At 48.3% G+C, this 22,729-nt stretch overlaps 1 protein-coding gene across 2 annotated transcripts in view; it reads left to right on the top strand.

Moving 5' to 3' along the window:
- Arhgap39 (Rho GTPase activating protein 39) overlaps positions 1 to 22,729 on the top strand; it is a 98,041-nt gene that overhangs the window by 73,320 nt on the left and 1,992 nt on the right. Inside the window, exons 5-10 of one of the 2 annotated variants that reach the window (XM_041671995.1) lie at positions 8,864 to 10,217; positions 11,076 to 11,637; positions 17,752 to 17,844; positions 21,008 to 21,081; positions 21,662 to 21,861; positions 22,534 to 22,625. In XM_041671995.1, coding sequence (XP_041527929.1) covers positions 8,864 to 10,217; positions 11,076 to 11,637; positions 17,752 to 17,844; positions 21,008 to 21,081; positions 21,662 to 21,861; positions 22,534 to 22,625 — 2,375 coding nt within the window. The remainder of the gene's footprint in view (positions 1 to 8,863; positions 10,218 to 11,075; positions 11,638 to 17,751; positions 17,845 to 21,007; positions 21,082 to 21,661; positions 21,862 to 22,533; positions 22,626 to 22,729) is intronic. The other variant, XM_041671996.1, reaches the window with a different exon arrangement.

A 22,729-nucleotide genomic window follows, 5' to 3' on the forward strand; every position in this document is an offset into this window, starting at 1 on the left:
AAATCTCGAAGGGAAAGTTAGAATGTGGAGGCAGTGTGAAGGAATGTCATCTTGCAATCCAATACCCATTTACAACATGGGCATTCAAGTGTGGACATAGAAAAGGTGGGTATACAGGGAGTTCAGCCTTTGGAGTAGAAAACCTATAATTATAGACCGGACTGGTGTAGAAGCAGCAGAAGTACTGGGTTCTGCAAAGAAGAAACCTGCCTAGGAGCAGTCTTAGCTTCTTGGGAGCCAGGGCTAAGCCCCCAGCGGGGAGGGAAGTTCAGGTGCTCCCAGAGACCTGTGGCAAGACAGCTTTTGGATCCCTGGTGGCCAACCCACACTGGAAAAGAGGAGGCCTGGACAGTGGTATTGCTTTCAGACCTGTGTTTTCTTCACAGTTAGAAACTTTGGTGCCAGATTTTGCCTCTGAAGTCATAGTATGAGGTGTTGGGGCCACAGGCTGTTGGCACTTGTTGCTGCCCCCACTCAGTCTGAGCCTCACACTGCCGTATCCACTTAGGTAATCCACTAAGGAAGCACTTTCAGCTTTGATTTCATGTTGTGTAGTTAGGGCACGCAAGCCCAGGAGGTGCACTCAACACAGTTATTGCTGGAGCTAGGTACGAGGTAAAGAAAAAAAAGGCCAGAGTTCACCTGTGCCACAGAAGTGAAGGCTAGCTGAGCTCAGGTGGAAACCGTGAATGCTGTGTGGGAGGCCTTGCATCCTATGAAGCCTGAACAGGGGCTGTGTACAGCAGAGGCATTAGGGATGCTCAAATAGCCTCAAGGAGGTGAAAGCAAAGTCAGAAGGTGGATTAGAATTGTAATGAATTGGACCTCTTTAGGATGTAAGGCCCAAGACTGAGAAAGGTAAAGCAGTGAGGTTGAAGATTGCAGAGCATGGGACTACAGAAAGGCCTGACTGGGCTCAGTTTAGGAATGCTGCAGGAGCTGGGCGATGGTGGCGCACGCCTTTAATCCCAGCACTCGGGAGGCAGAGGCAGGAGGATCTCTGTGAGTTTGGGACCAGCCTGGTTTACAGAGCTAGTTCCAGGACAGGCTCCAAAGCCACAGAGAAACCCTATCTCGAAAAACCAAAAAGAAGAAAAAAATTTAAAAAAGGAATGCTGCAGGGGTGACCATGAAGCTGTGGATTTGGTGAGGTCTGGGGACAGGAGTAAAGTATATGAGATTCAGATATTGTCTGTTCTTAAAGGAGGCCTCGTCTGTCTGTGATTTAGAGTCTTGCATGGGACTTGGGCTTATACTGAGGATGCATCAGGACTCCATGGAGGTTCTTTGGCTCAGTGCACATAGCACTGCCTACCTGATAGAAGGCAAACACACACTTTTGCCTGCTTGTTTTCTGATGCCGTGACCATTTGGTGATCAGGATAGAATGTATTATCAACCCTTGGACCTTTCTTCTGCCTTTGATTCTCCTGATATTTGTTCCTATCTCTGGCAACTCAGAGCAGAAACCATAGGAATGGGAGCCTTTTCTGAGCCAGCCAGTCATGAGATCTCATCAGGCCACAAGTGGACAGCCACAAAGTTGTGCCCTGATTTTGTGAGTGGGCCTGTGTCTGACACTCTCGAATAGGCAAAATCCTTCTTCACCTGCCTATACTGGAAGGTGTGGTCTTATCACAGAACAGGCTTTCCCTTCCTTAGGACACTAACTTGCCTTTGACTTTTCCTGACCCCTAGGATAGCTGGAGAGGCTGGACCAAATACACAGAGTAGACTGGAGTCACCAGAGATGTCCTGAGCAATGAGATCTGGGGACTAGGCTTTGGGTATGCTCACTGTGCTTAAGCCACCAAGACTATAACTGTCTTTGAGTTTCTCCTAGCCCTGGAAGACAGAAGCCCATGCTCTCTCCCAGGAGGAGAGGGTAGCCAATGCATAGGACATCCCCATTGCACAAGCCCAGCCTCAGTCAGCTCAGGCCCAAGCAGGATTCTAGGCTTAAAGGAATGGAGCTGGAATTGACATGAAAGCCTCCTTCCTGGTGACGATCTCTCCATGAATCCAAAAGTACTGTGCAAGCTGCCAAGGGAGAAACCAGTCAGTAGTCCTGCCCAGCTGTCAAGGGAGAAGCCAGTCAGTAGTCCTGCCCAGCTGTCAAGCCTGGTCAGCCTGGCAACACATCTCCGGTAGTGCAGTAGTGGGACTAACTACATCTTGGGGGTAACCAACAGCCATCTAATTAGACTTAAGGCCTAGTCTGTCAATAATAGGGATTCATACCTGGTAGTGTTAACCTGTGCCTGGAAGGTCAGGGACCCTAGGGGAAAACCTATTACTGCCACTTTTCTAAACAGTGTAATGTCTGAATACTTACTGTATACAAACAGGTCAGTATAGCTCTCACCCCTCATCAGAGGAGCTTCTTCTTTGGTTTGGGTTGAGTTTTTTGAAACAGAGTTTTACCATGTAGCCTTTGCTGGCTTGAAACTCACTATGTAGACCATGCTGAACTTGAACTCACAGAGATCCTCCTGCCTGGAATTAAAGGCATGAACCTTCACACCCTTCAGAGAAACTTCTTTTTTTCAGTAAATAGAAACCCTTTCTGACTGGTCTCTGCCTTAACTCTTTGGAAAAGGAAAGTAGCTCAAGAAATGAAGATCTGGGGCTGGAGAGATGACTCAGAGGTTAAGAGCACTGGCTGCTCTTCTAGAGGTCCTGCAATCACATGATGGCTCAGAGCTATCTGTAGTGAAATCTGGTGCCCTCTTCTGGCCGACAGGCATACAAAGAGGCAGAATGTTGGATACATAATAAATAAATAAATCTTTAAAAAAAAAAAGGAAGAAGCTGGGCATTGGTAGCACACGCCTTTAATCCCAACACTCAGGAGACAGAGGCAGGTGGATCTCTGTGAGTTTGAGGCCAGCCTGGTCTATTGAGTGATTCCAGGACAGGCTCCAAAGCCACAGAGAAAAACCCAGTCTTGAAAATCCAAGAAAAAGCGAAACAAAGGAAAAAAAAAAAAAGACCGACAGAAATGAAGAGCGGTTGAGGTGGCTGAAGAAGTGTGACTGAGAGAGAGGCTGGCACCCATTCTCCAGACAGTTTGTCATCTGAGAGTGAATGAGGACGCAAGAAAAAAATGTTTGAAAAAGATGAGGGTCATGTGTACCTGGCAGGTAAATGGGCAGATGTTATTTTATTTGGGACTATGCTGCTCTCAAGGTCCATAACCACATCTTCTAAATTTGATAATGAGTTGGCTACAGTAGTACAGGCCTATAATCTCAGCACTCAGGAGGTAGAAGCAGGGTGATCAAGAGTTTAGTGTCATTTCAGCTACAGAGCAAGTTTGAGGCCAGTCTGGGCTACATGAAATATTGTCTCAAGGAAAAGCGGGGAGGATTGTGTTAGAACAGAAAATAGTAGGGGAAGACCAACTTGTCACCTCCCTGTGAACCCACTGTTTGACTGTCAGTAGTATGTTCGTGCAGTACACTTTAGCATTCTAGTTTGAAGATTTACCACCTAATCCTTACTACTAGACTGCCACAGGAGGAAGTTAACTTAGGTTGCAAGGAACAAAACATTCAAAGATATACCTAAAGAAATTATGAAAAGCCAGACATGGGCTCATACCTCTGATCCCAGCATAAAGGAGGCAGAGACAGAGATAAGCAGATCTCTGTGAGTTTGAGGCCAGGCTATAGCATAGTCTACATAGCAAATTCTGGGACAGGCAGGGATACGAAGAGAGATCCTGTTTCAAAATGATGATAAATTATGAAGATTTAAGCCAGTCAAAAGCACGAGGAGCCGAAAAGGTAACTCAGTGGTTGAGAACTCTTGCTCTTTTTCTAGAGGACCAGTGTTCACTTCCCAGCACCATCGTGGGGCTTGTTATAGGGAGAGGGCCTGCTTGTTCTTCCCTGCCGCCCAGCTAGCTTAGCCCCGAAATAACCACACAGAAAAGTGTATTAATTAAATCACTGCTTGGCCCATTATCTCTAGCCTCTTATTGGCTAACTCTCATATCAGTATATCGCCACATAGCAGTGGCTTGCCGGGAAAGATTCAGCATGTCTCTAGCGACTCCATGGCATCTCTCCCCTACTCCCCCTTTCTTCCTCCCAGCATTCGGTTCTGTCTTCCCTGCCTGCCTAAGTTTTGCCCTATCAACTAGGCCAAGGCAGTTTCTTTATTCATTAACCAATGAAAGCAACACACAAACAGAAGGACCTCCTACACCAGAGGCTCTCACCTGTCTATAACTCCAGTGCCTAGAGATCAGGTTCCTCTTCTGGCCTCATCGGGCATGGATGTACATGTACACAGATATACATGCAGGCAAAACACCTATGCACTTGAAATGAAAAATGTAAAGTTTCAGGTGTAGAGATGCATGCCTGATGTCATAGATTTTATTTGCTGCATTTGTTGAGGGAGGATTGCTAGAAGTCACACCTAGAACTATATGCATACAAGTGCTTTTCATTGGGCTACATCTCCATACCTACTACGTTTGTCTTTGGTTTTCAAGATAGAATCTCAGTATTCTACTGGCCTAGAACTCACTTTGTAGAACAAGTTGGCTTCCAAGTACTGGAAAGGCTTCCACCTTCCCAGTCTCAAGATTAATCTGCTTAAAAACAGATTGGATAAATACCTCAGTGGTTAAGAGCACTGGCTGCTCTTCCAGAGGATCTGGATTCGGTTCTCGTTGCCTGTATGGCAGCTAGCAAGAGTCTGTAACTCCAGTACTAGGAGATCTGCTGTATTCTTTTGGCCCTGACAGCCACTGCATGCACATGGTGTACAGATAAATATGCAGACAAAATACCTATATACTTTTAAAAAATAAGCAGAAATGAGTATGATAGTAGACACCTCTAATCTTAGCACTCAAGGCAGAGGCAGGAGAATCTCACATTCAAAGCCAGACATAGCAACACGGCCTTTCTAAAATAGGCAAACCGCATAGTTAAGTAGAACACTAGTAAATATAAGACAGATGAGAAGAGATGGAGAAGTGAGAAATTTAGACCATCTCATGATAACTAAATGGTGCACAGTGAATTGTATTGGAGTCCCAGAAGAGAAGAAATAAGTAAACATGATAATTGAAATCACAGTAGCTGGTTTTCGAAAACTCATGCAAGATTATTCAGCCAAATTCAAAAGGTATTGGAAACGCTAGTCAGAGGATCACTTCAGCGGTCTGAGGGGAGAGCAGGAACATCTTTCTTGGAATACTGTTCCAAGCTTCTTGGTACTTCAAGCATGAGATTCTGACCTCAGGCCTATGGTGAAGTAATAAGAGCGGCAGGGCTGCGTCCCCAGCACCCCGGCTGCCTGCTCAGCTAGCTTATGCCCCGAAATAACAACACACAAACTGTATTCATTTAAACACTGCCTGGCCCATTCTCTTCTAGGCTAATTCTCACATATTAATTTAGCCCATTTATAATCATCTGTGTGTAGCACCCCAAGGTGCCCTTACCAGGGACATTCTAGCCTAGTCCATCCTGGGTCGGAGCTTCATCCCGGGAGCGGGGCATGGCGTCTCTCTCTGAGGCGTCTGCTCCAGAGAGAGCTGTGGAGTCTCTGAGCTCACTTCCTCTTCCTCCCAGCATTTTGTTCTGTTTACTCCTCCCACCTATCCTCTAACCAATAAAATGGGCCAGGGCAGTGCCTTTATTAGCCAATGACCTTCCTCCATCATTTCCCCTTTTTCGGTTTAAACAAAAAAAAGGCTTTAACATAGCAAAATTACATATAACAAAACAGTTATCAAGTAAAAGTTACAATAATCTTTATCATAACTAAGGAAAACTATAACTATAACTAACTATTCTTAACTCCATCAAAGACTCCAGAAAGATATATTACCTAAGTAAACAAGAACTAAGAAACTTCAAACTCTAGAAATGACAAAGACATCTCGCTGCCTGGACAGTCACCCAAAGTTCTTTTGTACCGTTGGGGCATCCATCTTCAGCCTTCAGGCCCATGGTATCCAGCAGACATTTCCATAAAGCAGGAAAATTCAAAGTCAGTTCAGTCACTATCTGTTGTGTCCTGCAGAATGTCTCGCAGACTCTTTCAAAATGAATCAGGAACCCCGAAAGATCATCTCACCTTAGGCAAGTTCAGTAGTCCTCTCTCTGCGGGTTCTCTGTGTCCAGTTTATGCAATAGTCCAGGCAAGAGCAGTTTCTTGCCCAAATGGCTATCAAACTCCATAACGAGCCTCTTCGATGCCCATCTTCCTCTTGAAGTAGATTGGTGCTGCCAGGAGCAGAGTGTCTCATTGTCATGAAAAGTCCTCAGTTATTAAAACATTAAATGTCCTATTCTGTAACCTTTGAAAGACATGAAGAATGTCTATCTAAAATATATCTCTATATATCTAGAAAATCTAACTAACATGACTACAAGCTTTACTATTATCGATGATTATCCATTAACAACCTATATTTCTTAATTATACAGTACATATTTAAATGAACTACACAATCACAATACCTTAATCAAAATCAGAAACACTTATACATATAACAAAATTGACCTTAAATCTCTATCAATAAAGCAAAATCTATACTAATGCAAATTATTCATATCTATATCATATCCCCCTTTAAATGTAAAAGAACGTTTATAAACCGTATTTGGGAATATGGGCGCAGTTATTTCTCTCCAAACTGCTTCCTGCTGAATGGGGGCGTCGTTAATTAGGTCTTTCATGGTATAACCTGTGTGCTAGTTTCATCTCAGTTGGCAGTTGAGCGAAGCAATTTTCCGAAGGTGTTCATACCAACCCTTCAGGAGGGCGTGGTCCATCATACCAAATCGGAATAGAAGAAATGAACAGCGTCTCATCCTCTGTGAAAACAAAATAAGAAACTCTTTTCCAAAGCATCATGTCCTTAGATCCAAATTTCAAAGTCAAGGCATTTTCAAAGTATCTATGTTGGATTAGTTCAGCAGCAATTATAAACAAATATCTTTTAGCAGCTGTTGCTCCTTCCTCAGCATTCAAACAATTCAAACAGAGCATAATAGCATACAGTATCAAAATTCTCTGTGTATTTTCCATCTTTGTGCAGCTTTGTTTTAACCTCTATTTTGTTTATTTTTACTTTTAACTCTTTGCTTTTTGAGACAGGTTCTCTGTATCTTTGACCTGAAGTAACTCTGTAGACCAGGCTGTCCTTGAACTCTCAGAGATCCGCCTGTCTCTGCCTCCCAGGCATTCGGGATTAAAGGTGTACACTGCTACACCTTGAACTCACAGAGATCCGTTTGTCTCTGCCTTCTAGGCACTGGGATTAAAGGCGTGTGCTACCACACACAACAACTCTCTTCCTTTTTTTGTTTTTTACTTTAAGAACTTCAACTTTTAGTCTGCATATATTTTTAACACACTTTAAACCATTCAGAAATTTTTTTTTTGTCTTTGAATCTCTCTTTACTGTGTATGTCTCTTTTTCTGACCACACGAGTCTTTAATTTAGCAAGCAATATCAGTAGGATTAAAGGCGTGGCTTTGCTGGCTAGATGTAGCCCATTCCTTAGCTTTCTGTCCTCATGGCTGAGGTGCCTGTGCTTGCAAACCGCACGAACCGCCTGCATAAAAGAGTCAGAGTTTGCCGTGGCAGGACAGCCCAGAAAGCTGGCATTTTTAAACGGTTCAGCTTTTTTCCTGCTACGGCTGAAGACCGAAAAGCATGCCTTCAGCTTTTCATCAACACCATTTAAGTGTTTCGTGGCAGGACCTCTTAATGAGCTGCAGGCTTTGCAGCTAAAGCTGAGTCAGGAAGCCTCTCTTAGATGAGGCGCTTGCTTGCCTCTAGCAAGCAGAGTAGAACCGAGAAATTGCTGCTACCAAGAACCCAGGCACAATGCTTTCATTTTGTTCTAGAATTACTTCCCAAGCTGTCTCAGGCTTTATGTGGAAGCAGTTGTCCACGTGGGCGCCATATGAAGTAATAAGAGCGGCAGGGCTGCGTCCCCAGCACCCCGGCTGCCTGCTCAGCTAGCTTATGCCCCGAAATAACAACACACAAACTGTATTCATTTAAACACTGCCTGGCCCATTCTCTTCTAGGCTAATTCTCACATATTAATTTAGCCCATTTATAATCATCTGTGTGTAGCACCCCAAGGTGCCCTTACCAGGGACATTCTAGCCTAGTCCATCCTGGGTCGGAGCTTCATCCCGGGAGCGGGGCATGGCGTCTCTCTCTGAGGCGTCTGCTCCAGAGAGAGCTGTGGAGTCTCTGAGCTCACTTCCTCTTCCTCCCAGCATTTTGTTCTGTTTACTCCTCCCACCTATCCTCTAACCAATAAAATGGGCCAGGGCAGTGCCTTTATTAGCCAATGACCTTCCTCCATCACTATGGGACAGGACATATATAAGCATTGTGTCTGATGTCCTTAGGGGCAGTACCACCCACTTAGTAAGCAAAAGACATTCAGAAGATGCCAGATACCCATCATATCCTTCCTGGTAAGGGACATTTGTGAGTGCCCTTGACCTGATAAAGGTATTAGTAGGGAGCTGAGAGAAAAACAAGTATCTTTTTGCCAAGGTAAAAGTGGTGATCAAAGCAAGGGGAAGGCCACAGGAGCCATCTTTTGAAACTGGACCCTGCAGTACTCATATGGTAGGAATAGGTTTGGACTCTTCTGACACCTGAGCCATTGACTGGCACCTCCAGAAGCATTGCTCTGCCTAGTACTAGACTGAGCAAGAAGCAGCTCTGAGGTGGAAGAGCTCTAGAAAGAGCACAAGACCATTCCAAACGGACCTAAGCATGTGGAAGATGCTGGGAAAGTCTCAGGCTGGATGGTGGGGCTAGACTTAATTCTGCCAATAACTGGTGTCACTCTCCGTGCAGGACCTCCTCACTGCGGTGGAACTCTGGTAACAAGGAACGCATGCTCATCAAGGTTGCTGACCGTGAACCCAGCTTCCTCACTCCCCAAGGCAATGGCTATCCCTCAGACAGCCAGGTGGGAGGGCATCACCGCAGACCCTCTGGCAGCCAGCACTCACCTAGCCTGCAGACCTTTGTCCCTGACACTGATGGCACTGTCTTCTTTCCAGAGAGGCGGCCCTCACCCTTCCTCAGGAGGGCTGAGCTCTCTGGAAACTGTTCTCCACTATTGATGCAGCCCCGAAAGCCCTCCAGTGACTCACAGCCCTCCTCCCCACGCTATGGATATGAGCCCCCACTCTATGAGGAGCCTCCAGTGGAATACCAAGCCCCCATTTATGATGAGCCCCCCATGGATGTACAGTTTGAGGCCAACAGCCCCTACCAGACTGGCTCACCACAGAGGTCACCAGGCCGAAAGCCCCACCCATTCCTGCAAACTACTAAGCAGACCCCAACGTCACCTTGCCAACAGCTGATGCGCACCAAGCAGAAGTGCCCAGAGCGCTTTCTGAGCCTGGAATATAGCCCTGTGGGCAAGGAGTATGTGCGGCAGCTGGTGTATGTGGAGCAGGCAGGTTCCAGCCCCAAGCTTAGAGCTGGGCCCAGGCACAAGTATGCACCCAACCCAGTTGGTGGCACGTACTCCCTGCAGCCCAGCCCCTGCTTACTGAGAGACCAGCGCCTGGGGGTCAGGTCTGGAGACTATAGCACCATGGAAGGGCCCGAGTCACGCCCAAGCCAACCACCTACACCACTGCCCCAAGCCCAGGAGGATGCCATGTCCTGGTCCAGTCAGCAGGACACCATGTCTTCCACAGGTTACTCCCCAGGCACTCGTAAGAGGAAGAACAGAAAACCTTCTCTGTGCCAAGTCCCTAGTACCTCATCCACTGATGGTCCTGGGGACCTTCTAGAAGAGCAACCTCTGGCTGAAGAGCATTCTCCATGCAGGTCCAGCCTTACGCCAATAAAGACTGAGGCAGACCTAGTACGAGGCACACCTGAGCCCTTCCTGGCACAGGCCCGACTGGCCTGGGAGGCACAACAAGCCCACTTCCACATGAAGCAGAGGGGCAGCTGGGACTCCCAGCAAGATGGCTCAGGGTATGAAAGTGATGGCGCTGTCCCACTGCCCATGCCTGGGCCTGTGGTACGAGCATTCAGTGAGGATGAGGCATTGGCACAACAGGACAACAAGCATTGGAAGCGGAGCACCTTTGAAAAGCTTGGCTTCCCCCAGATCCTTCTGGAGAAGAGCATCTCTGTGCAGACCAACCTGGCCTCGCCGGAGCCTTACCTCCACCCCTCACAGGTGAGGGCATGGGGAGGGCGGAAGGGAGCTCTGGGCCACCAGACATCAGGGCAGCACAGGCAGAATGGGGCCTGGGTGTGCCTGGCATCCATGGCATGAGTGTGACACCTGGAGGTTTTAGAACCCGAGTCTCAGACCTCGTGTACCAGTTGTCAATGAGGGTCCACCTGTAGGCTGCCACACCAAGGTCTGAGTGTCTGTTTTCACAGCTCTGCCCTCTGGAATCCACCAGGTCCCAAGATTTGACACTGACAGTCTCACTATTGCTTCCGGCTCCATTATCCCTGCTAGTTTGCTACATCTGCCCAGCAGCAGTAGAGCCCACAGAAGGTGGAGTTAGAACCCAGAGGCCTCCTCGAGATGGTGTGGCAGGTTTAAATCCACCCACTGGGGAAGGCTTCAGTGAATTTTGGAAAGCAGCTGTCTTGGGTCCTCACGTGGCTTCAAGGACAAAGTTACCATTTGAGAAGGGCTCTGATTGTATAGGCAGAGGGAGGGACCAACAGGGTCAAGCCCTAGATAAGTGATAAAAGAGCCAGTCCTCCAGAACTAGGGTCCCAGGGTCATGCAGAAGTGGGAATAGAACTGGTAGCTTGGTAGCTTTGCCTGTAGGAGGCAGTTGCTGGCCTTCCTTAAAGGTGTCAAGATAAGTTTGTATCCCCTCTAAGATACCTTGTACCTCCCTCACCCAGTCAGGTTTCATGAGAACAAAGACCAAGGCTATTACTCTATCCTCAGCCTCTTGGTCAAGTTGAGACTTGCCTGACTGGCTCACACCTCTTAGGGTTATAGTCCAGCTGGGCCTATTTGCCTGCTCAGCCCACCCTCTGATGGCCCAGTCCCATTTGTCCTTCCCAGTCTGAGGACCTTGGTGCCTGCGCACAGTTTGAGAACAGCCGGCAGAACCGCAATGCAGTACCCAGCTCCAGCTGTGTCTTCCCCACCTTCACACTGCGTAAGCCCTCCTCAGAGACAGACATCGAGAACTGGGCCTCCAAGCACTTCAACAAGCACACCCAGGGTCTCTTCCGGCGAAAGGTATCCATAGCCAACATGTTGGCCTGGAGCAGCGAATCCATCAAGAAGCCCATGATTGTGACCAGTGACCGGCATGTGAAGAAGGAGGCCTGTGAAATCTTCAAGTTAATCCAAATGTACATGGGTGACAGGCGAGCCAAGGCTGATCCACTGCATGTGGCCCTGGAGATTGCCACCAAAGGCTGGAGTGCACAGGGCCTACGGGATGAGCTGTACATCCAGCTATGCCGGCAAACCACAGAGAACTTCCGCCTGGAGAGCCTGGCCCGTGGCTGGGAGCTCATGGCCATCTGCCTGGCCTTCTTCCCACCTACCCCCAAGTTCCACTCCTACCTGGAGGGCTATATCTACCGGCATATGGACCCCGTTAATGACACCAAAGGTAAGGCCCAGCATGTGGGACCCTCAGCACCCCAGCTTTGCTACTGCTGAGGTAAGGGCTGTGGAGAGGGCTCCTAGCCATGCTGGGTAAAACCGGCCAGTTCCAAGAAGATACACAGTCCCCTGGAAGACTCCAGACCCGTGTTTCCTCTGACTTGTAGGCCTCTTCAGAGAATCCTATCTGGAACTCTGAGAAGAGCCTAGGTAGACCTGGCAGAAATAAGGATATGTAGCCTTGTATATACTCTGCTCCACACCTACCAGGACAGGCATTGTCAAGGTCCTATACCCTTACCATACTCTATTTTGTTATCCTGTTGTTAGAGAAGATGTTCAGGGAGGCTCATGCTGTCTTCTGTGTGGGGTCTGGGCCAATAACCTAAGCAAGGAAAAACATGGTGACCAGGATGTGTCACCGAGCTCCAACCCACAAGCCCATCACATATAAGATCATACGAGATCAGTCAGCAAGGCATTATGAGCTGTGTTGCCCTGTGAGGGCAGAAGGTAGTATACTATCATAGGTCTCTTGCTTGCCTGTGACTGCTTAGGGCCAAGTACAAGGCCCACAGAGATAGGCCATGGTTCTGTCAGCTAGACAGTTGCTCTGAGCCCTAGGCTAGCTAGAGTGGGCACAGGGCAGAATATAGGTAGCTAGCTGTGTGGCCATCTTGTACCTCAATAGTTACAGGTACCTGTGGAGTATAGCCACAGAACTGATGTCCAGATGGACACCCACATGCTGAAACACACACAGTAGTGCGCATTGCTCCTTAGGAGGAGAAGAGTCTGTCTTGGACTAGAAACTGAGGTCCTGTTCAGGGCCTCTAGGCCTTGTCCCCAGCAGGTATGGGGAAAGCAGTCTTCATAATACTGTGGGGTAAGTGTGTGCACATGAGGACAGGACTGAAGCTGCGTGACTTGAGCAGGCTCCTGGGGAAGGTGTGCAGGGCATAGGTACCATGTTGTACCTCAGCCACTTGGGAATGAAATTTCAGAATACATGGAATTTCTGCCCCAGGCATGCTCTTTTTGCCATAGGTCCTGGAAGATGCGTAGCCTTGCACATGGTCTATGTTCCCTTGCCTACACTGAGGGCCAAAATCAGGTTCCAAGCAGCTTGGGCCTACTATAGGCCTTAGTGGGCAACTCAAGAACCCCAGTCTTTGGTCCTCTTAAGCTTTTCTGAGCATCAGGGGAATCCTGGAAGCTGTTTTGTTGACCTCATAGATCGCGTCCTTGACCTCTTTTAAGGGGCCTTCAAATTTATTTGAGCTATAGGTTAAGAAAATGTCCCTCTACTCCCTAGCACAGTGTGAGGCCCATAGTATACCACAAGACTATACTTGAGTGAGTCCGTGAGCCACTGAAGACGTGGGAGATGATCCGAGGCTTAGAAATCCCTAGGTCAGCTACCCAAGAAGACTGTAACTGAGCTATTTCTGTAGGATCTCCTGTGATACTACCCTTCACACAGAAGTGTCTGTGGATGCCTCTTTCCCAGTGTGTAATACACACGGTGTCATGGCTAACAGAAAATAAGGAGATGGCTTTAGCCTGTGGGCTGGGGTTTGACAGCACCCTATTTAAGGCCCATAAGGCCTTATCTCTGGATGCTTGAATGGTAAGCAACCAACATGTGCCTTGCATCCGGGGGGGGGGGGGGGGGGGGGGGGCTGGGCTGCTCTCACTGTCAAAACCTTCATCTCCATCTCGGGATTGCCTCAAGTTTGCCTGTGTGCAACTTTGCTTGGCCTGGAGCCCGGAAGAGACCTCTGCATACAAGCTGATCGTCCCTTTTCAGCAGGCATGTTTAAGAATATGGTCCTCGCCGGGCACCTATAAAGCCAGCACTCAGGAGGCAGATGCAGAATTGAACTTTTTTTTTTTGGGGGGGGGGTTATTTGTTTGTTTTCTGGTTTTTTGAGACAGAGTTTCTCTGTGTAGCCCACACCATCCTGGAACTCACTGTGTAGACCAGGCCAGTCTTGAACTCAGAGATTTGCCTGCTTGTGCCTCCCAAGGCTGTGATTAAAGGCATGCAACACCGCTGCGAGGTTGCTACTCCATACATTTTTTTAAGTAATTGTTTATTTTTATTTTATGTGCATTGATGTTTTGCCTATGTGCATGTCTGCATGATCTATGCTGAACCTCCTAGAATTGGACTAGATTGGAGTTACAGGCCTGGAATTGAACCTACGTCCTCTGTAGACCAAGCTGGCTTCAAATTCACCGAGATCTGCCTGCCTCTGCCTCCCTAGTGCTGGGATTAAAAGCGTGTACCACCATCACCCGGGGCTGTGTGTGTGTGTGTGTGTGTGTGTGTGTGTGTATGAATGTCGGTGTGAGGGTGTCAGATCTCTGGAACAGGAGTTACAGTTATGAGCTGCCATGTGGGTGCTGTGAATTGAACCTGGGTCCTCTGGAAGAGCACTCCATGTTCTTAACCGCTGAGCCATCTCTCCAGCCCCTTACTCCATATTTTTTAAGACTTTCCAATGTCTAGCTAATGGTGGTGAAAAGCTATCTATGGTGGCACACACCTGTAATTCAGCACTTGGAGGCTGAATTAGGAGAAGCATACATTTAAGCTCAACATGATGACCCTAACATTAGTAAAAGCTACATGGCGAAACACAATCTCAAGAACAAAAGACATGAATAGGGTCTAGAAAGGTGGCTCAGTGGTTAAGAATGTATAGTGCTCTTGCAGGAGTACCGAGTCCGATTCCCAGCACCCACATTTGGTGGCTCTTAGCCAACTGTAACTCCAGTTCCAGGGAATCTGATGCTTCTAGCCTCTGGCCTCTGTGGATACTTGCACCTACATAAAAATACAACACATATTTGCATGCACACATACATACATTCGTGCACAAACATGCTTATTAAAAAGGTCTTTAAAATTAGACCTTGTCTTAGATATTGTTTTGCTGTGAAGAAACACCATGGCCAAGGCTACTCTTTTTTTTTTTTTTTTTTTGGTTTTTCGAGACAGGGTTTCTCTGTGGTTTTTTGGAGCCTGTCCTAGAACTAGCTCTTGTAGACCAGGCTGGTCTCAAGGCTACTCTTGAAAGCATTTCCAGCGCCCTCTCACACTGGTAATGACTAACCTCTGACACTGTGATTAGTGCAGAAGAGCAGCATGCTGGAGGACTTCCCACCACTAGCTTGTTACAGATCTGGAGTAATCCAGTCTGGTCTGCATGTGACCATCACAGAGGTTCAGAAACAGTCCCACTCAAAGCAGGTCAGTGAATAAAGGGAGGCCTTCCTCAAATGGTGCTGTAGCTTTGGCGCCTGTCCTGGAACTAGCTCTTGTAGACCAGGCTGGCCTCAACTCACAGAGATCCGCCTGCGTCTGCCTCCTGAGTGCTGGGATTAAAGGCGTGCGCCACCACTGCCCAGCTGAGGAACTGGATTTTCAAACACAAAAGAAACTAATCCCAACCTTTGCTTGCACTGTATGAAGAATTGGTCATAACTCAAAATGGGTCATAAACCAGACAGTAATGGTAGCATACTTTTTAATCCCAGCACTCAAGAGGCATAGGGAGATAGATCTCTAGTCCAGCCTGGTCTACAGAGGGAATTCCAGTACAGCCAACACTACATAGAGATATGCTGTCTAAAGAAATTTTAAAAAGTGAATTTTGCAGGAAAATGGGTAGAGCTAGAAAGCATTATTTTGAGTGAGGTAACCCAGACACAGAGAGACTGTTATCACATGTACTCACTTATAGGTGGTTTTTAAAAGAAAACCAGCCACAAACCACAATCTCAGAGAACTTAGACAACAATGAGGACACTAAGAGAGACTTACATAGATCTAATCTACATGGGAAGTAGGAAGTAGAAAAAGACAAGATCTCCTGAGTAAATTGGGAGCATGGGCACCTTGGGGGAGGGTTGAAGAGGGGAGGGAAGCAGAGAAAAATATAAAACTCAATAAAAATCAATTTTAAAAAGGGGGGAAGAAATTAAAGAAGGATCTCTGTGAGTTCAAGACTAGCAAAAGCTAGTTAGAACAGGCTCCAAACGCTACAGAGAAACCCTGTCTCGAAAACCAAAAAGAAAAAAGGAAAGTCTTGCTAGGCGATGGTGGCGCACGCCTTTAATCCCAGCACTCGGGAGGCAGAGGCAGGCGGATCTCTTGTAAGTTCATGACCAGACTGGTCTACAGAGCTAGTTCCAGGACAGGCTCCAAAACCACAGAGAAACCCTATCTCGAAAAACAAAATAAAAAAAAAAAAAAAGGAAAGTCTTGAACCAAAGCATGAAACCCCAAACTTCAGACACAGGAGAAATCCTTTGTCTTCCTGAGTTAGGCCGTGGCTTTTACATAATACCAAAACCACTGTCTGTTGGAAAATTGAACTATGAGAAGTGAATCTCCAATGAGATAGTGTTGAGATAACGAGGAGCTTAAGTGTGGCTCGATGGTAGAGCCAGGAATCTGGGGCTCAGTCTTCAGCATCTTCCCCTGAAAGAGGAATGAAAAGTCAGTTATACGGGCTGCAGACAAGGAGCAGAAGCTGTGTAGGCTGATCTCTGTGGTGACAGGTTAAAAGTGTAATCATTAGTATGAACTCATATGTTAATAGAAACACCGATCAACACCTACAGAAGTGTTTATAGAAATATATGTGTACATAGGGGTCAGTGGACACGTATTTGCTTGCTCTGTCCAGCTGAGAGGCCCTTAGAAGCAAGGATAACTCAACAGCAGCAAGTACACCTTACACCTTTTTTTGGTTTCTAAATATAATTTTCCATCACAAGAAACCATAGTCCTGGGGCTGGTGAGACAGTGGTTAAGAGCACTGGCTGTTCTTCCTTCCAGGGTCCTAAGTTCAATTCCCAGAAACCACAGAGTAAATTTAAGAAAAATAAAAGCTAATAGTTAAAAATAAAGAAAATAAGCCATAGTCCTTTTGAGAAATGACTGATATCCTAGTGTGAGGGATGTGGAAGATGTCAAAAGTGGCTGGGGTGCTGGCACGTGTCTGTAATCTCAGCACAGAGAGGGCTTGAGGCCGGTCAGCCCGAGCTCTACAGCAAGGGATCAAAATTTTAAGACCTCAGAGATGATTCAAGGGCTGCAGTTAAAGCTCAGTGTAGAACATTTGGCTGGTATTAATAAGGCTGCGGGTTCAGTCCCTAGCACCCAAAATAAGTAAAAAGGAAGTAGCCACGCCTGGTAGTGTAGTGTCTTAGATCAGCTACTCAGGATGCCAAGGCAAGATCAAGAGTTCAAGGCCAGCTGTGCCATTCTAAAGAAGATCTTGTCTCAAAAAGGAAAAGCAGCTAGGCGGTGGTGGCTCATGCCTTTAATCCCAGCACTAGAGAAGCAGAGGCAGGCGAATTTCTGAGTTCGAGGCCACTCTGGTGTACAGAGTGAGTTTCAAGACAACTAGGCCTACACAGAAAAACTTTGTCTCAAAAACAAATTTTAAAAAGTCAAAGAGGGCTAGACCTATGACTCAGTGTTAGAGTACCCGCCTAGCATGCACTGAAGTTGTGTGTTCAATCACCAGTATTGACAATAGAGGCGGGGGGTGGGGGGACAACACATGAGCCAACCAAAAACTTCCCAGTGGCAAAGCTCAAACCAAAGTATAAAATAAATATCCTTAGCACATTCCGTCCTTGTGACTAACTTCCAAAGAACACGTGAAAAATACGGTAATTTCACAGTGCAGAAATCTGACAGGCACGGCCTCAGCCAGGTGGCAGTCCAGTCACCGCCATTCACCCATTCCTGTTGGCTTTGTAGTTAGGTGGGTCTGTGGACCAAACAGCAGCTGAGGAGCCCAGGCCCAAACTTTCTGTCAGCAGAGAAGTGTGAGCCAGCTGTATCTTCTCTCCCCTGGCTGACCTCTGCCCTCCTACCCACCGTAGACTCTCTGGTCTTGTAGCTCCAGAAAGGGCCCAGCCCCTCACTCTGACCTGTGTGTACACAGAGCCACCTCGCCCCAGAGACACCCGGCCATCAGCTTGATAGGGACAGACCCTGGCGGTTCCAGGGACCTTGCCACCAAGCGTGGAAACCACATGCGCAGTGGTTTCTGGCGTGTGTCCTGTGGTCCTCACAGTTGTGTTTGCTCCCCAGTGACCCAGCACATAAAAGAGCTTCTGGAAAGGAACAGTAAGAAGAAGTCCAAACTGAGAAAGAAAGCCAAGCCTTATGTTGAAGAGCCAGATGGTAGGGCCTCTGCAGCCTGGGCGCTGCCTCTGCACCGCTCTGCTTCCACCATGGCCGCCTGGCCCTCTCTCTAACCGCTTCTGGGCTGGGGGAGGGACACTAACCTCAGGCTTGGGGCCTCCCAAGCAAGCAAAAACTGGAGGTCTAGGGTGCCAAAATGACCCTAGAGAAATGGTGCATGGCCTGCACCTCTTCTGGCAGTACCCAGGACAATCCACAACTTGCTTCTTGGTGGACTAATCTGAAAAGGCCTGGAGTCAGCCCCCAGGTGAGTGAGTGGGCCTGACGCTGGGGTGAGGCTCACAGGTGGAGCTGGTTGTCTTGGGGCAGGGGAGCCCACCCTAGTATGGTTAGGGGATCTTCCCTCTCCCACGGTGGCCCCAGCAAAGCCTTCTGCAGTTCAGGGTTCCTCTGCCTTCTTCCACCAGCAGCCTTCTATCTCTTCCCCTGAGCCCTGTCTCAGGACTGTCTGCTGCGCTGAACTCCAGGCAAGGCTGTGTGACCTCGCTACCTAGAGCTCTCAATTCAGCACTGCCACTCCTTCACAAGACCTCAGCTCTGGCCTTCCTGCACCAGCTTTGTGTAGAGCTGCTTCCATCAGGCCGTGGTTCACAGTATTTGAATCCCCTGTCTCCTGTTCTTTGCTCTGCCTGTTGTGTGCCACCCACTGGAACCCAGGGACAAGGCTGGGGAGCTTTCTGTAGATGAGGTCTGTTTCAAACAAACTGGGCCAGCAGGAAGCTGCAAAGCATGGTGGGCTTTGCAGGCTAGGCCAGGATGACATCTATAGAACTGGAAATTTGTCCTTGCTCAGGGCCTCCCAGGCTGCCCTAGCTCAGACTGCTCATGGGGACAGTAGTAGAAAGAGACCCTGCTTGCCTAACCACCGGGGCATGGAGCTGCATGTATACCAACCGTCTGTGAGTTGTGGCCACAAGGTAGGGGTTGAGTTTCTGTGGAACTTGAAGCAGAACTGGGCAGAGCCCTGGAGCTCAGACTGTCAGGTAGAGAATCCGGGAGCATTCATTCCCAGGACCATGCAGAGTAAGCAGCAGCAGACACAACAAACCTCGGGTACACCCAGCTGTCTTTAAGGCTTACAGCCTGCCCAGATTCCTGCTACAATAGTAAAAACTCTGGAATGCCACTCATCTAGGGCTATGGTAAGCCATCCATCACACAGAACTGTTACGTGCATCCTGGTGGGGGTTCTGGCCAAGGTTCAAAAGGCTAGATTGGCCGGGCGGTGGTGGCGCACGCCTTTAATCCCAGCACTTGGGAGGCAGAGGCAGGCGGATCTCTGTGAGTTCGAGACCAGCCTGGTCTACAAGAGCTAGTTCCAGGAGAGGCTCCAAAACCACAGAGAAACCCTGTCTCGAAAAACCAAAAAAAAAAAAAAAAAAAAAAAAAAAAAAAAAAAAAAGGCTATCAATCTTGACCTCCTCTTAAAAGTGAAGGTCTCTGTGGAGTGGCAATGACACTGTGTGATCTGCTCTAGACACTTAGCAAGAGCTGAAATCACTGCAGCTTCCTAGACTCCAAGCCACATGTGGCCCCAGCCTGAGGCCTAGGCTAGCAGCTACCGCCACTGCAGCAGCAGCAGCAGCTGTCTGCTTACCGCTGGCTACTAACTAGGCTTCCAGCACAGCCATTCTCAGGCCTCCGCGAGACAGGCGTTATCTCCATCTCTGTCCTACAGAAAAACTGAAGCACAGTTTTTCATACCTACCAGCTGAGAGGTGATCGGAGTAGGGTTTGCTCTGGTCGTGAGCATCAGATGAAGCAGCACTGGGTGGGCAGAACAGGAGGCAACAGGCTTAAGTCCATTCCATTGCTCTCAGACCCCATCTGCTGAGCTGAGCCAGGGCAGTGAAAAGCACTTAAGCGCTCTCCATCCTTATAAAATAAGGCAGCCTCATGGCAATCATGAAGGGCAGATGGCCTGAGGGAGAAGCTCTAGTGCTCTCTAGGTGGCTGAGGACAAAAACCACGGTGATCTGCCGGAGTCTGTGGATCACTTGGAACCTGGGGCAGATTGTCCAAAACTTAAATGTCGGAGAGATTTATAATTATTTTGGTTAGAAAAGAACCATTTTACATATGTGAATAAAACTTGTGATAAAGGTTCTCATGGGCCATAATATACTTGTGGAATGAGTATACTTATATAATTATATATAATAACTGTATGTATATGTCTCATATATGTGTGTGTTCTATATGACACACACATATGTATATAAAGTTGGGGATCTAAGGACCTCTCCAAGACCTCAGATGTCCATAAGGAACTGTCTCCTTTCAAAGGCAAAGGTACTCCCAATCATAGACTTCACAGCTGCGGGTAGTAGAGGAAGAACCTTCCAGGGAAGGGGTGTCCATTTTCCAGAAGCATACAGCTGGTGTCTGTCCATGACACTTCTTGGCATGTTCTGTCATCTGCCACCATCCTTATTTGCTGGGACAGGTTGGAGACACTTGACACCTACCAACACTCCAGTGTCACTAGCTCTGCTGCAAGGCATGAGTTCCAGAAAGCTCCCTACCTTGAGAGAGGAGGCCAGACCTTCAGCCCTGTCATTATCTTACCCGCTGGTTAAATAGAGCACTGGCACAGAGCACTGGCATCTTCTGCAAGCTGTCTTTCACTAAGAGCCAAACTTTGGCCACTCTCTCTCTCTCTCTCCCTGACACTCTGCTCCTAACTTCACTCCCTCCCTAAGGATGCCAGAGATGCTGGAGAACTGCCTTTGCCCAAGTGCTGACCAAAGGCACCAAATGCTTCATCCAGAAGCCTCTTCCCCTGGGACCAGGGAAAACCAAAGGTCTTGCTAGGGTCACCTAAGGAGGAAAGGAAGTGGCATTTGAAAGCCTGGGACCCAGGGTGTGCTCTTTGTTCCCCTGTTCTTCCTAGGTGGATATAGAAAGGCTGGCAGAGGAATTTCTCCTACCCTAGCTTCTAGAGATGGGGGGGGGGGGAGTGTCTCTTGCCTCTCCTCTTGGGTCTCTGCTCTAAAGGACTGCCTATGAGAGAATATGGGCTACTATGTAGCTCAGGGGTGGATGAGAAGCTGGCCACATCCCAAAACCCTTATAGTTGCTTTTCTGAATCCCTGTGTCCCACATGTCCACCCCAGGCTGACTGCCACCCTTTCTCTTCCAGGGGTGGCAATAAGCACCTATGCGAAGTACTGTTACCACAAACTTCAGAAGGCAGCCCTGACTGGGGCCAAGAAGGTACAAATACTTCTGGGAGAAGTAGGGTAGGGTAAATGGCTCTCCTGCAGTCCACACACAGACCTGATGGAAGGGCAGTGAGACCAGTGGAGCACTGGCAGGCTGCAGAGAGCCCCAGCCTGGATAGGAAGGCTTGCACCTGTGCTTCCACAGTCTCTTGCCCTTCAAGGGCCCCTGACCATGCCTGGGCCTCCAATGCAAACAGGTACACATACTAGACAAGGCATTAGGTAGGCTTCCCAAGTAAGGTGCTCTACCCACCTGGCCATACCCAGCCTTCTAGAGCCTGGGAATAGCATCCTGGCTGCACTGTCCCTAAGAACTCCAACTGGCATGGTGAAATGCAGCAGGCAGGCATTGCCATATGGAAGCCTGTGCTGGAGACCCTCACCCCTCCACCTTTCTGCATATCTGTAGTTTGGAGTGTTGCAGATGGCCTGATGGGAGATGCCTTTAGTGACTTGGGTTAGGGTCTGGGTTGTCCCTGATTCTTGTTGGGCCAGGACCCAGAGTGATGGAGAAGAGATGAAAGGAGGAGGCTGAACTACAGCAGGACCTGAATGCTGAGCTGTTTCCACAGGGCCTGAAGAAGCCTAATGTGGAGGAAATCCGACATGCCAAGAACGCAGTGTTCAGCCCGTCCATGTTTGGCAGTGCACTGCAGGAGGTGATGAGCATGCAGAAAGAGCGCTATCCTGACAGGCAGCTGCCCTGGGTACAGACGCGGCTCTCCGAGGAGGTGCTGGCACTCAACGGTGACCAGACGGAGGGCATCTTCAGGTGCCTTACCAACACCAGATTGTGGGTGGGGAAAGGGAGCACAGGTGTGTGTTCACTGTATATCTCTAATATCAGGGACCATAAAGCCTAGACGCCATTTAGCCAAAAGGGACAAAACAGTGTCCCGTCCAGAGGAGGCAAGTTGACTGTTACCCCCCAAAATAGCAGCATGGCCAACCAGAGACAGCCAACAGAGGTCCAGAGGATACCAGCAAGGACATCACCTATGACAAGAGCCTTAGAGACGGCATGCAGCTGGCCAGACAGCTCAGCATCACCAGTGCATCATCCTGTGTGAACAGGGATGTGCGAGACCGTGCAGTATCAACCATTGTAATGACTTGCCTGTCAGGATCAGGGATGCCCAAGTCCCCCAAAGGATAAGTAGGGAAGCCAAGGGCTGCAAATTTGGGCTTTCGTGGCCTGCAGAGGGAGATAGCTACACAGAGAAGTCAGCAGAGTCCATGAAGGGAGAATGGCCCCAGGAGAATCCCACACCACTGACCCAAATGCATGGAGCAGGATGCCCCCAAAAGAGCAACAAGGTCCTAAGTCACCCCACCCTACATGAGAGAATCAGGTTGGTGGGACCTTGAAGCTTTCTGCCACTTCAAACTCCAGCACTAGGGTGAGATGATTTCCTCTAGTCTGAGTCTTGGCTATACTCTCTAGGGTCCCTGGTGACATTGATGAGGTGAATGCCCTGAAGTTGCAGGTGGATCAGTGGAAGGTACCTACAGGCCTGGAGGACCCCCACGTCCCTGGTGAGCCCCAGACATACTTAACAGCTGGGCAGGTGTTGGCCTGCATGCATATCCCAGAAAGTAGATCACCATTCAGGCCGGGATCCCTGTCCAGTCATCCACCC

This window comes from Microtus oregoni, unplaced genomic scaffold (assembly GCF_018167655.1).
Source record: "Microtus oregoni isolate MIOR12 unplaced genomic scaffold, Mior012 000022F_ref0000154, whole genome shotgun sequence".
Lineage (NCBI taxonomy): Eukaryota > Metazoa > Chordata > Mammalia > Rodentia > Cricetidae > Microtus > Microtus oregoni.